At 42.8% G+C, this 12,660-nt stretch overlaps 1 protein-coding gene across 3 annotated transcripts in view; it reads left to right on the top strand.

Moving 5' to 3' along the window:
* CAMK1D (calcium/calmodulin dependent protein kinase ID) overlaps positions 1-12,660 on the top strand; it is a 205,392-nt gene that overhangs the window by 77,824 nt on the left and 114,908 nt on the right. For all 3 annotated transcript variants that reach the window (XM_079304370.1, XM_079304371.1, XM_079304369.1), the window contains exon 2: positions 10,094-10,225. In XM_079304370.1, the coding sequence (XP_079160496.1) occupies positions 10,094-10,225 (132 nt within the window). The remainder of the gene's footprint in view (positions 1-10,093; positions 10,226-12,660) is intronic.

Genomic DNA, 12,660 nt, shown 5'->3' with positions numbered 1-12,660 from the left:
ATCTGAACAATGTGGCAGAGGTATCAGTGTGTGTCTCACTGCTGATCTCTTCATGGACCATCTCAGGAACACATTGAGACCAGACTGACCTCTTTGGGGAGGGAGGTTTGTCCTGCTTTCAGATGGAACACCAGCACCTTTTCTCTGTTGTGCTTCTCTGACCTGCCCAGCTGCTCTCATGCAGCTCTGCCATGCTGAAAGGGCTCATTCCCTCATTCCCTGCCTTCCAACACCACATGGGCAAGGCAGCAGAAGGCAGGGATGGCTCCCATCCTCAGGGGACAGGATTATTGCAGGGTCACTGCCCTTCTCTGCTGTTGAAATCATGGGATGAGCTCAGAGCATCCCTGTTGCCAGGCCTCACTGGCTCCCTGCTTCATCTGGGTCTGTGCTTAGGCTGCAAAGGATTTGGATGGAAGCTGGTACAGCCTCTGGCTCCCCACATCTCCTGGGGAGGTTTTTTTTGTTTTGCCTATCCCTATTATTTTGCCATAACTCCATGGCATCAAAAGACTTACCTTCAGAGCAGTGTGGAGGATTGTGACAGTGACTGCATGGGAGGAAGGGTGTGTTGGTGCTGAGTCTATTTGGCAAATAATCTCAGTAGTCTCAACACAGCACCATAAAAACAGAGCCATGGAGAAATTCCTCATCAGCAGAAGCTGAAAGAAACCCCCTTTTTGCACTGAGTTTTCATGAGAATGACCGAGGGTGGCACATGTGGAAAGTGTGTGGCAATTCTTTTTGCAGAAGTTGCTGTGAGTTGCAAAGGCCCTGGTAACTTGGTGTACAGTTAGACTGAAATAATCTTAGCCAGAGTGTTTATTTTCAAGCTTGCCAGTTGCTAGGCAAACCAGTTTGCTGAGTTTCTTAATGTGCCTCAGCTCAGACATGAAGCCACATGTGGATACACGAGTGAAGAGGCTGGGGAGTAGAAAAGCAAACTCTCCTCCTGGTGTTTAGAGAGGTGTCCATTGGGAGGAAAGCTGCAGATGGAGCTCTGAGTATCCTACAGTGCCTTTTCCTTTCAGAGCTGAGTTATGAGCTCTTAAAAAAATTATTTGTACTCCACCACACTGAATTGTCTTTTTCTCTCTCTCTCTTTTATTTATTTGTGTTTGGTTTTTTGTGGTTGGTTTTGTTTTTTTTTTTTATTCTAATCTGCAACTTGGAATGGGCAAAGATACAAAATACACATCATTTCTATTCCATATTTAAAATGGATATGCAGGACTGGCTGAGACAACAGGATGAGAACAAGGCAATTAGAGTTTCACAGAGGGCCAGAAGGGCTCTTGGACAATGGGGGTTGTTCAGCTGTGCTTGTGACAGCTCTGAACCCTGTGGCCTCCTTTGGTGGCTGCTCATCACATCCATGGAGATGCTTCCTGACTCTACATTGGATCCAAAGGATTCAAGTGGAAAAGGCAGATGCTAAGAGATTTGCAGTGGTTTCATGGTGCACATCTCTGTTATCTAATTTATCTAATCTAATGCCCTTAGAATAGGCAGGAGCCATGCTGTGATCACGTGCACTAAAGTCTGGGCATCTCAGGTGGGATCTGTGACCAAAGTTGTGCAGCAAATGGTGCAGGGGTTTTTTTCGCTGGCAGGGTTTAAGGATCCTACAGACACAGAGTGTGCTGTCAGTAATTCTGGGTAGGATGTAAACATCTGCTGGAGATGCTTTTCAGAGTACAGCAGGAATATGCACTTTCAGATGATGCAAAGCTCACAGCTTTTAAGTAATTAAGCTAAATAAGAATCAGAGAGTTGTTAAAGTTGGAAAAGACCTCCAAGACACTGAGTCCAGCTTTTAATGCTGCCATCTTCACCAGCAAACCATGTCCCCAGGTGCCACATCAGGCCATGGAGTTCCTGTTCCTCAAGTGCCTCACCTGTGGAATGAGCAGAGCAGTTCAGGAAAGGCAGGGTTGGTGTTTGAAAATCACAGCTCAAGTGATACAACCCTTTGCCTCTGATCACTGGGGAAGGCTGTTGGGGCAGAACTCACACTGTGGCTTTATTTTGGAGAGATAGAAATGCCACCTGAATGAATGAGGCTGTGCAGACTTTTGCATCTTGGATTTGTTAAGTTCCAGACACCTTTAGGTGAAACTCTTGGCTGAATGGGAGTTTCCCATGGATTAGTCACAGCTGCAAAATTATTTGATCTTCTGGCAGTGGATAGTTCCACCTTCACTACAGACCTCTGTAGAAGGAATTTAGGAATTGTTTGAAGCAAAACTACAGTGTCTGCCTTCCTTTGCTTTGCTGCAATATCATCTACTTGTTCCATAATTGATTCCATGGTTGGTAACATAAACTTTTCTTAAATTTCCATGTGGAGAAAGAAGAAGAATCAGGCTTTTTCAAATTGGTGTAATCTACTTTATATGGCCAGATAAGATCTCCAGAAGTAATAGACCCTGCATATGTCAGTGTTATAATAGGGAAATTCTTTTGGAAAAAAAATTATGGAGATCACTTATGCCTCTGGAAAGGTTTGAGGTCATTACTAGAAGAAAAAAGGTTAATTTCTTGTGAGGATGCTGCCATCAGATAAATCCTGGGAGAGGATGAGCTCCTTTTGGCTCATAAGATGAAAATTGAAAAAAAGGTACTTAAATATTCACTTTGGAAAGAAAGTGATCATCAGTGGGGAAAACAACCTGCTTAACAGCTCATTTGTGAAGCGTATAATAGAAAGAAGATCTCAGCAGAGAGAAACTGTGTTTTTCTTGATAGCTTTGCTGTGACTGCCACAGAGGATGTAATGTAAATGTAAGAGGCCTTTAAAGACAATACTTCCCTTTCTAATAGGGGCCAGGATTAATCAGAAAGGAGCAAACAGTTCAGGAAAGAAGATGGCTGTAATAACAAACATGACTGGGGATCTGAGCTGGGCCAGTTTCCCTTTTTAGCATCCATGCATCACTGTCTCAGAACAGACTGCATAGAATCCTATTAAATTAGCATACACCAGGCAGCTCAAACAAATTAGTTCATCCCAGAAAGGGAAGAGGTTCTTCAGAAACTTTCCTTTTCGGCTTAATTTCTGTGCTTTCTGTGGTTCATTCATCTTTGAACCCAAGTTTTATGGCACAGAAGCCTGCATGCCTCATTCTTCTCTGCACCTGATGGCTTTTCTTGCCTGGAAGTCTCTTTGATTGTGTGTTTAGTGCCTTCACCCTGCTGGTGTGTGAGCTGGAGTGACAAGAAGTGCTGGTGGTGTGTGCCATGCCCTGCTGTGACCTTGGAATTCATCCTGGAGTAAAGAACTAATTCCAGCTACAGAATGGTTCACATCATATCCAGGGATGTTTTCCTTGAGTGAAAATGATTGTTGCCTCTAAGGGGGTTGTTTCCTTCTGGTGAAGGGGATCCAGGGCTGTGAAGGAAACCACCTTCACTATACTCTCATAAGTGCATGCATTATGATGTGCAGCTTTAAATTGGTGTTTTCTGGCTTCATAGAAGTCTCTTTCCACTAAGTAGCTTTCCTTTAAGTAGCTGACATGGATTTCCAATCTTAATCCTAGTTCTTTTAGTGAGTGGGCTCTTTTTTTATTCCCTGAGATTATTAAGTCTTGAGCAGCTAAACTAGAAGAAATTACAAGCCTCAAGTGGACATCAAAATTATTGCAGCTCACTCTGGTGACAAAAACTGTAAAAACACTAAGCTGTTGTAACTGTAGATAATAGTACCCCCCAAAAAATAGAAGTTAAATCCAAACAAAAGGGAAAACCCTTTGTGGTTACACAAGATCAAAGCTTTGTGCTGCTCATTCTGTTGCAGACTGAAATGGTAAGTGGAAGCCAAACTGGTTTATAAGATGGTGAAAGAAAAAGCTCTGCCTGGAGTGTGGCATTTTTGGGTGGCCCTGTTTTAGTCATGGCTAGAAGATAGCAGAGATCTGGGCATTGATGGGGTTTCTTCTTCTGAAATATTTTGTTAAAGGGGAAGCAGCAGAATGACTGGGAAGAAAAGTCTGGATTTGGGGTTGTGCTGCCCATCCCTGGGCATGGTGACTCCCAGGGTCCTTTCACACTGTGGCTGCCCATTGCAAGCCCCCAGAGGTTTTAAGATACCTCCTAATTTGGACAAAATGCTGAGGGAGTGGCATGGGGCAATGGCTCAGGGCACAGAGAAAGGAGCTCCAGAAGGGAACTGCAGGAACACCCAGCAGAGTGTCTGTGCCCCTTGCCATGGCTGGAGTGTCCATCAGGATACAGCAACAGCATTTTGGCACAGAGGGAGGTGCTGTTCACCATCTGTAATGGGTTAACAGCAGTCCCAGCCCCATCAGGCACCTCCACAGGACCATCCCTGCAGGCAGGGATCAGGATCAGCCCTGGAGAGGGGAGCCAGGGTCAGACACTGCCCAGGGCAGGGCATGTCTGCTGCTAGACAGGCACTCTGGGGGCCCCAAGGTAGGAAACAGCATTTTCAGTTGTGGCTGGGAGGCTCAGTGGAAATTAAATGAGTAGGGAGGCTAAAAATACCAGTGCTAATACAGCAATCCCAGTTGTTGTGCTCTTGCCCAGGCAGAGGAAGCATTGCCATAGAAGGGCTGCAGGGTTGGATCTGTGTGTTTGATGAATGAAAATAGCTAGAAAAATGAAAATGAAGCTAGAAAATGGCTGCAACCAGATTAGTCAGCTTTTCCCATGAATTTATATTCAGTTCTTGGGAGTATGTAGGGAATTTGGTTTCTGTACCATGTTTAGCATAGTCCCAAAGTCCTTCATCTTCCCTCTTGGCTAAAAACCCTCTCCACACTTCAGTGTTGTTAACTTTGCATTCAGACATCACCAAGCTATTGAAAGTTAAATTGCAAATTTATTTTCATGCAGCTCTCAGAACACTGATGGACAGGACTTTGGAATGAAAATCTTTATTTCCAGCTTAGTTTGGTTTGTGTTGGGATGCACCTGGATGATGTGTGAGGAGAATGAGGAGGTGTTTACAAAAACAACTGAGTAGAAAATTAAAAAGGAAAAAAAAAAAAGCAAAAGAGAGAACATGAGCTGTGCAGGAAAATGGCTTAGTAGAAAAGTGCTCTGCAGGACGAGAATCTTTCTGGTGTGTTACACAGAGCCTGAGCTCATCCACAGTTAACTCCTTGAGGCCCATGGAAGAAGCTGTGAAAATGCTAATGAAGACTTTCCTCCCTCTCTTTGTGATGCAATCCAAAGTCACCTTTCTTTGGAGCAGAAACTGAGCATGGCTGCAAATGCCACACTATAAAAATGACCTTTGGTTTGGTTGGTCTCCCTTTGATTCAGTCAGTCTCCTGTCTCAGGGTGAACATGGTGTATTTTTCAGATGTTGAGTGTTCACTTTTTATTTTCCCTTGGTTTGTCCAGGGCAAAGTCCACATGGGAAGCCAATTGTATCATAATTAAGAACATCAGCTATATGCAACCTGAAAACATGAAATCTGTTTCCTGGCTATGTCTGTTGACTTAGTGGTACAGAGCACCTGCTAATGCAGTGGAAAACTGCTCAACATGAAGGTTGAATGGAAAAAATGAAGTTTTATCCCTCCATCAGCTTTGTCTTCATTTTGTCAGTATTTTTGTCACAGCAATTTTTTTGTTGAATGAGAACAGATTTGCTGTCACATTATATCCTGTTCATTGTATTTCAGAAATTAAATGTTCATATTAAATTATAGTTCCAACAGAAGAAGGGAAAACTTACTTGTTCTTTATTTTACTTTGATCTGCCTACCCTTGCAGCCGCTGCTTTCCCATAGAAAATCCAATCTATTTGAGCATGAATAATGTTCATATTTCAATGTTAATCTTGAAATTCTAATCTTTAAATCTACAGAAAAGAAAAATAATGCATGAGAAATAATTTAAATGAATCAAAACTTTAAAAGATTGGCATCTCATGGGATACTGCATAGTCCAGGTGTTTGTGAAGGGGTGAGGAGTCAAAGCATCTCAAGCACCCTCTGGAATCTGCCATTATCTCAAAGTCACCCACCAAGTGACTTTAACCTCTTTTTCTTTCTTACATTGCTCCTAATTCACATGGAAATGATCTAAATCATAAAATTATTCCATGCCTTAATTCGAAGTTTGAAAAGAGCATTTACCTCCAGGGTAAATGATAACATGGTCAAAACTTTCAAAAATACGTTGTTGCCACACAAGGATTTTGGCACCTAGAAGTGGTTTCATTTTGCAGAAGTTTCTTTCTTACCCACTTCCACCACTGTCCTACTTCCTCAAAGCCATGACACATTTTGACTTGTTTGCTATCATCTGCAGGCAGGACAGGGAAAATTCCTGAAGGATTTTGAAGCTCCTCTTCAGAGAGGCAAAGACTTTGTCCCTGGGCATGTTGGAAAGGTTGCAATTACCTCCTTCCCAGCTGAAGGGAATGGTGCATCCCAACTATTGCAGACAGTTTACAATCATAATTTTTAACTAGTTAACCTCTTTTCCCAATTAAAAAAATAAAATCTATATCATTGTGTGATATTTGCTTTTATTCCTTTTTATCATGCAACACTGCTTAATGATGTTTAATGGAAGCCATGGCCTTTTCATAAAAGTCATGTTGATGGTGTAAAATGCAATATTTTTCCTAACCCTAAATGTCTTTCTAAAACTTTGTATACCATTACATTTTAAACCTCAAAAAATAATTGTAATTAATTCTTAGAGGTACATTGCTTTATTTATTAACACTATGATTTTAAAGGCAATATTAATTCCTTTTGGGGAGAGAAAAAACCTTTAGCAAGCCTGCTGAGCTGGTAGTTCTGGGGAACTTTTTTATGGAGATGGGGATTTGCTGTAGGATATATTGCTCTTAGAAAGAAAATAAGCATCCTTTTCTTTCTGACTTTCTCTCTGATATTTACCTATTCATGCCTGAGTTCAAGAGGGGTTTAGTGGAGGCTGGACTGTGTCATTAAGGGTGGATGAATTCAGCTGCATGTTTGAAATTATGATAATTGCTTGCCCATCTATTCAGTATTATTTTTGACTCTTCCCTGAGTCCAGCAGACTCCAGGAGTATTTCTGCTGTCTCTCCTTTGCTGGTGATCCCTCCCACACTTTCTTTCTTTCTTCTTGCCCCATATTGCTGAATCTCTGTTTAACACTCTGATCCCTCTCTGCATCTGTTCCCTTCCTTCTCTTTCCCTCCAGCACTTCACTTCTCTTTCTTTTATGCATTTTGTTGCTTTGCCCCCAGCCTTGCTCTGAGAGCACAGCAGTGTATGCAGTGCCCAGGATAGTGCAGACTCCCTCACTTCTGCCTGCTCACATCTCCCTCCTGCCTTCCCAGCAGATCCACCCCAGCTCTCCCCCTCCTGTTGCCCAGGAGCTCTTCCCAGCATTAGCAATTTCATGTCATAGCCTCATATAAAAATCAATGTAAAAAAGCACCCTGTCTGTGCCTGGGGTTGACATGGAACCAAACACTTTAGCTGAGCTTCAGGATATTTCATGCTATAATGAGAAAGGTTGTTAAGAAGATAGAGAATTGGGTTTCTTGAGTATTTCAGAGCTCCACAAAAAAAAAAAAAAAAAAAAAAAAATCATTTAAATTCACAGAGGCTCTTTCCAACCAGGGAAACCTGATAAGTGGAGGAAGAAATCCAGTGAAATGATGGAGCCAGCTGAGAAAGAAGTGCTTCACAAAGTTAGCTATATTGTGTAGAGGAAAAATAAAGGGATTTCCACTATTTTGTTGTCTGAGATGAGCAATGAAATGCAGATTGGGATGGGAGCTCCCTGTATTTTTATAATATTGTAAACACTGGGAGAGCTGTGCGATCAGTAAATGACTGGTGTGAATATTGCAGCTTCCAACACCATTTAACAGAAGGCAAGGAGCCTGTTCAAGACACAGCTGGAGCAAAGTGCAGTGCTGAAAGATTTAGCAGATGGGGCTTAAAGGGTTCATGAAATACATCTGGGAGCAGCCCTGAGAGCTTCTGAGTGCTCTGGTCTGCAACCAAAGCTGGAAAGCACAGAGAGGTCTTAGGGCTTTCCAGCAAAAGGGTTTTATTGCAGTTCTGGTCTGGCTGTCCCAAGCCTGAGGGTCAGGATGAAAACCTGGTTTGGTAAATCAAATGGAAAAAGCAAGGAACACAATTAAAAACATTCTGGGTGGTTTATTTGTGCAAACCCTTTGGATCAGTTGTGTGGACCCTAAATTGGATCCTGTGATGCTCTGACATGCTGTGGTGGATTATACACAGAGCAGGAAAGAGGGAATCATTCTGCTTTTGCAAGGGGCGTAAATGTGGCCATAGTTTGTCCTTTTTTAGCAAAAATGAGGCAAAACATTTCTTGGTTCAGAGGATCACTGCCCCATGTGGACAAGCTGTCAAACATCTGGTGTATAACAGCATGGAAAAGTCTTTTTTCATCAACTTCCTATCACCATTTCCCTATCTGCTGGCTGTAAAAGCATTTCTGGGTAAACTTTGCTTCCAGAGCAGCAGCCTTTTCCTTTTGCTTATCCACTTAATGATTCATGGAGCTGTTTGCAACTCGGGAGCTGTTGGTGAGGTCACAGCAGCCTGGTTGTGTCATCCAAGGGCATGACTTAAAAAGGAGGAGCCTGTCCAGGAAAGGACATTCTTTTGTTTATCCACAAAACATCTAGATAAGCAGCAGTTGTGGGGAATGAAAGCCAGAGAAAGTTGGTGGCAGCCAGATGAAGCTGTGAGCAAACATTAACCTTTTAAGAGCCAGTTGGAGCATGGTTGGGTTTGCTCAGCACCTTGAGGATTTATCAGAGTGAGATGTGTAGGAGAGCAGAATAATCTGCTGATGAGGGGAAATAATAAAGGAAAGACTATTTTTATTTCTTTTAAGTAAAACACAAACCTTCAATTGGTGGATCATAGAATCAAAGAATGGTTTGGGCTAGCAGGAACTTTAGGGATCATATAGTTCCAACCCTGCTATGGGCAGGGGACACCTTCTACAAGACCAGGTTGCTCAACCTGATCCTTCAATTGTCACTGGGTTAGACAAGTCCTTGGATCTGATATCTCTGGGACAAAGTGGGTGCTTCAGGAGGAGGTTTTGGTGAATAGGATCAATGATTTTCTGTTCCTCATCAGGTCAATGCTCTCTCTTGCCTAGTACCTTGCTGCTAAACCAGTAGCAAGTTCCAGAATACAAAGATGGTCCTAATGTACCACAGCAAAGTCTGTCCAGAGCAGCAGAGTCTGAATGATGCTCAGGTGCTCAAAAAAATCTGGGAACCAAAAAAAAAAGTGTGTATAGGACTGACTGTAGCATTTTCTGGCCTCTTCTTGGTAAGGTCCAGAGGCATGGGAGGAAGCACTGATAGTGCAAGAAGTAATACACTGTTATTTCATAATGAAGGAGAGGCACTGCCCATTCTTGCAATTAGTGACCAGCTGCTGTGATGATGTTTCTTTATTTTTGTAACACTCTCTGGGGTAACCATAGGGAGGCTGCTACTAAGGCCAGTGTTTAGACTTGTGACTTAATCCAATTCTTTGGCTTTAGTGGTTACACACATGAGTTTGTGTTGTGGAATAACTCTGTATGCATAGAGAAATTCTGCTGCAGTCTGAGTCAGGGTTGATCCAATGGTGAGAAGCTCTGGGCAGCCCAGGGAGGACCAGAGTGGGGGCCCTGACCTCTTGTGGTGACTGGGGATCCAGGAGCACTGCTTGCACTGGCCTGTCACTTAGTCCTGGGGACTTTGTGCTGCTTCGTGAATTAACCTCCAAAAATCTCAGGAATGGGAAAAGTACATTATCCACCAAATCAGCAGCCAGACTATGGTCCATGCCCCTATGTGCAGAAATGATGCTTTCTCATTTTCAAGCTTTGCTCATATCTCTGCTGGACTATGGTTCTTGATTAAAATTGTGTTTGGTAAGCCTTTAATGTTCTGCCTGAGTGTGAATATTTCCATATGTTTGTAAAGGCACGGAAAGATGTTTGTATTGTCATTTCTGTGTTTGACAAGAGCAGCTTCCAAAGGACACCAGAACTATATTCAATGGTTGTGTTTCAGCTAACAGGTTTCAAAGAAAAAGCACCACTTTAAACCAGGGTTTTTCTCCTCTTTCAGGGGTGCATTTTCTGAAGTTGTTTTGGCTGAAGAGAGAGCGAGTGGGAAACTCTTCGCAGTCAAATGCATTCCCAAGAAGGCACTGAAGGGAAAGGAAAGCAGCATAGAGAATGAAATTGCAGTGCTGAGAAAGTGAGTACCAGACCTTCATTTCTGCCTCTTTGCATCAGACCCTTGCGTTTGAGGGACACTGACTGACAATTGTGACTGAAAAATTGTTCAGCCCATCCCAGGCAGACAAGATCATGCAAATTTAAATGGTGCTGGAAATGTTTTGAGAAATGCTCTTCTTTTTTTTCATGTTAATGCAGCCAGATAACTGCAAAATGGGAAAGAAGAGAAATTAGGCTACAGTAAATCTATGATGCCTTAAAAAGACTTTATCCACTAAGAATGTCAGCACTTGTGTCACAGGTTTTGAGGCAAGCAGGAACAGGGTTATAATTTTTAAATACTTAAAACATTCTGTTTACTAATTGCTCTAAAATGATGACATGCTATGGATGGTCATAGGAGATGGTGTTAGCCTGTGCCATGCTGAGGAGCAGTGCCTCTGTACTCCTGGAAAGGGGATTTTTTCCCCCCGTACTTTGTCTGGAATACACGGATAAGAAAAAGGAATTTCACAATTGCTATGAATTCATTGCAGTTATTAGAGATTTGATCCTTACCTCTCCCTCATCTTATGTCCTGAAAGTGTGATTCATCTCACCTGACTTGAGACATTTGGATCTGAAATTTTCACCCTTGACATTCATTCTGGGAAATAGAAAGAGATTGGTTACTTTAGGATTGGTTCATGTAGTGTGTTTTAAATTTCTAAAAGTACCCTCTTTTCTCACTGAGCTAAAGGTAGCACAGTTATATAGAACTACTGTGCATTGAACTGGGACAGTCCTATTCCTGCTGCACTTCTGTCCCAAGTGGGACTTGTCCCAGTGCGTGGTCATGTCAGAGCTGGTGGCTGATCATCTGGGCACCACAGACAAAACAGATCCCAAAAAACAACTGGGTGAAGAGCTCCAAAGGAGCTGGTTTGAGGGCAAGTTCAGACATCTCAGTAGGCAGAGGAGATCCTTTTCACTGGAGAGACATAAATGGGGCTCCAAAAAGCTACAACTGTTTGTAGCAGTGCCTTCCTATTGCTGAGCCCACCTTGGGTCAGTACAGCTAAACCCAGTGACAAAAGCAGCATGTTGTATTGCTGTGTAGTGCTATTGAGAACCTGTCATAAAACTCAACCATTGTCATCTCTGTAAGGCAATAATGGCCAATAACCACAGCTTGAAAGTCTTTGTGTTGATGGGTTTGTCCCCGGGTACTCGTGTGGGTTGTAAGAACTGCAATATCCACGTGTAGTAAGAATTGACTTGCATCAGCCTTGATCCTAAGCTTGTAGAGCAGAGCAATAATTTAGATTATTTCTTGCTTCTGCATTGTGAAATGTTTCTGTTCCCTGCAAACAATTTCTTAAGAAAACAGGAGGCAGCACCCAGGCTGTGCTATTAGCTGCAAAGGCAGGAGAGTGAGTGGGCAGAAAATTCTTTAATTTCTTGCAATTAGATCTACTCAATTTCTTGTCCTATGCACGTTAGGACCTTAAAAGAGAATGTCCTTTTTTTATCTTCTGGTGTCTTCTACTAAGCTGTTTCTAATACAAACTTTGCCTGTCATTGTCTTTATTCTGAAAATAGACATCCTTGCTTGCAGATGCAGTATTGAATTTGTATGTGCCACCAAGGAAACAATTAGAAAATAACAAACTAAATTCTGCCTACAGTTGGAGGAGAAGGGATATCAACCTGTTCCTCTGCTCAATGAATTCTCTGCTTCAAAAGCTGTCAGTAAAAATAGATTTGAGAGCAGTTGAATGGATCCCGAGCAGCTGTTGCTAAGCTCCATCTAAGTGCCCTTGCTTTTGTTTCTTGTAGCTTAACAGTGAGTGGGAATGGCTATTTCTTGTGCTGCCTAATGAAAGGGTGGGAGCCCAGAGCCCTGGGCTTCCCTGCAGAGATGTGAGGTGCCACAGCCTTAAATGCACCATGCACTGATCCACCTCATCTGCAGGATGTGCACAGAGGATGCCTGGCAGGAGCAGCTGGTCCCTGCTCCCCAAGGGGAAGGCACAGAGGATGGATGCAAAGCAAATAGAAAGATGCACATGTGTTGATCCTAGTCTCCCTGTCTGGTTTTGCATTATTTCAGGGTGCTTAAACTCTGATGGGATAAAAGTCCCAAAGACACCCTGCCTGGCTAAAGTGCAGGCAAACTCCTTGAGATCCTTCAGAGAAGGACTTCCACTGGACTTTCTCCTCCTATCTTCAATCATTAGAGTTTTGTTTCCTCTTGACAAGCTCTGTGCTTTCTGGCAGATCTCTGCGAATTGTTGTGAAATGCAACAACTCTTCTTGAGTTTCCCCAGTTGTGTATCAAACTGATGTCTGGTAGGAAATCCCAGATATATTCCCTGCAGTGTCTACCAGCTCTCAGGTGAGCTGCTCATGCCCCTGTGTGCAGTGAGCTGGTTTTTAGGAACAGTCAGAGGTTGTGCTGGCATGTCCAGGATC

Source organism: Erithacus rubecula (genome assembly GCF_903797595.1).
Source record: "Erithacus rubecula genome assembly, chromosome: 4".
Taxonomy (NCBI): Eukaryota; Metazoa; Chordata; class Aves; order Passeriformes; family Muscicapidae; genus Erithacus; species Erithacus rubecula.
Note: the sequence above shows the minus strand (reverse complement) of the source record. Positions and strands in the feature narration are given on the sequence as shown.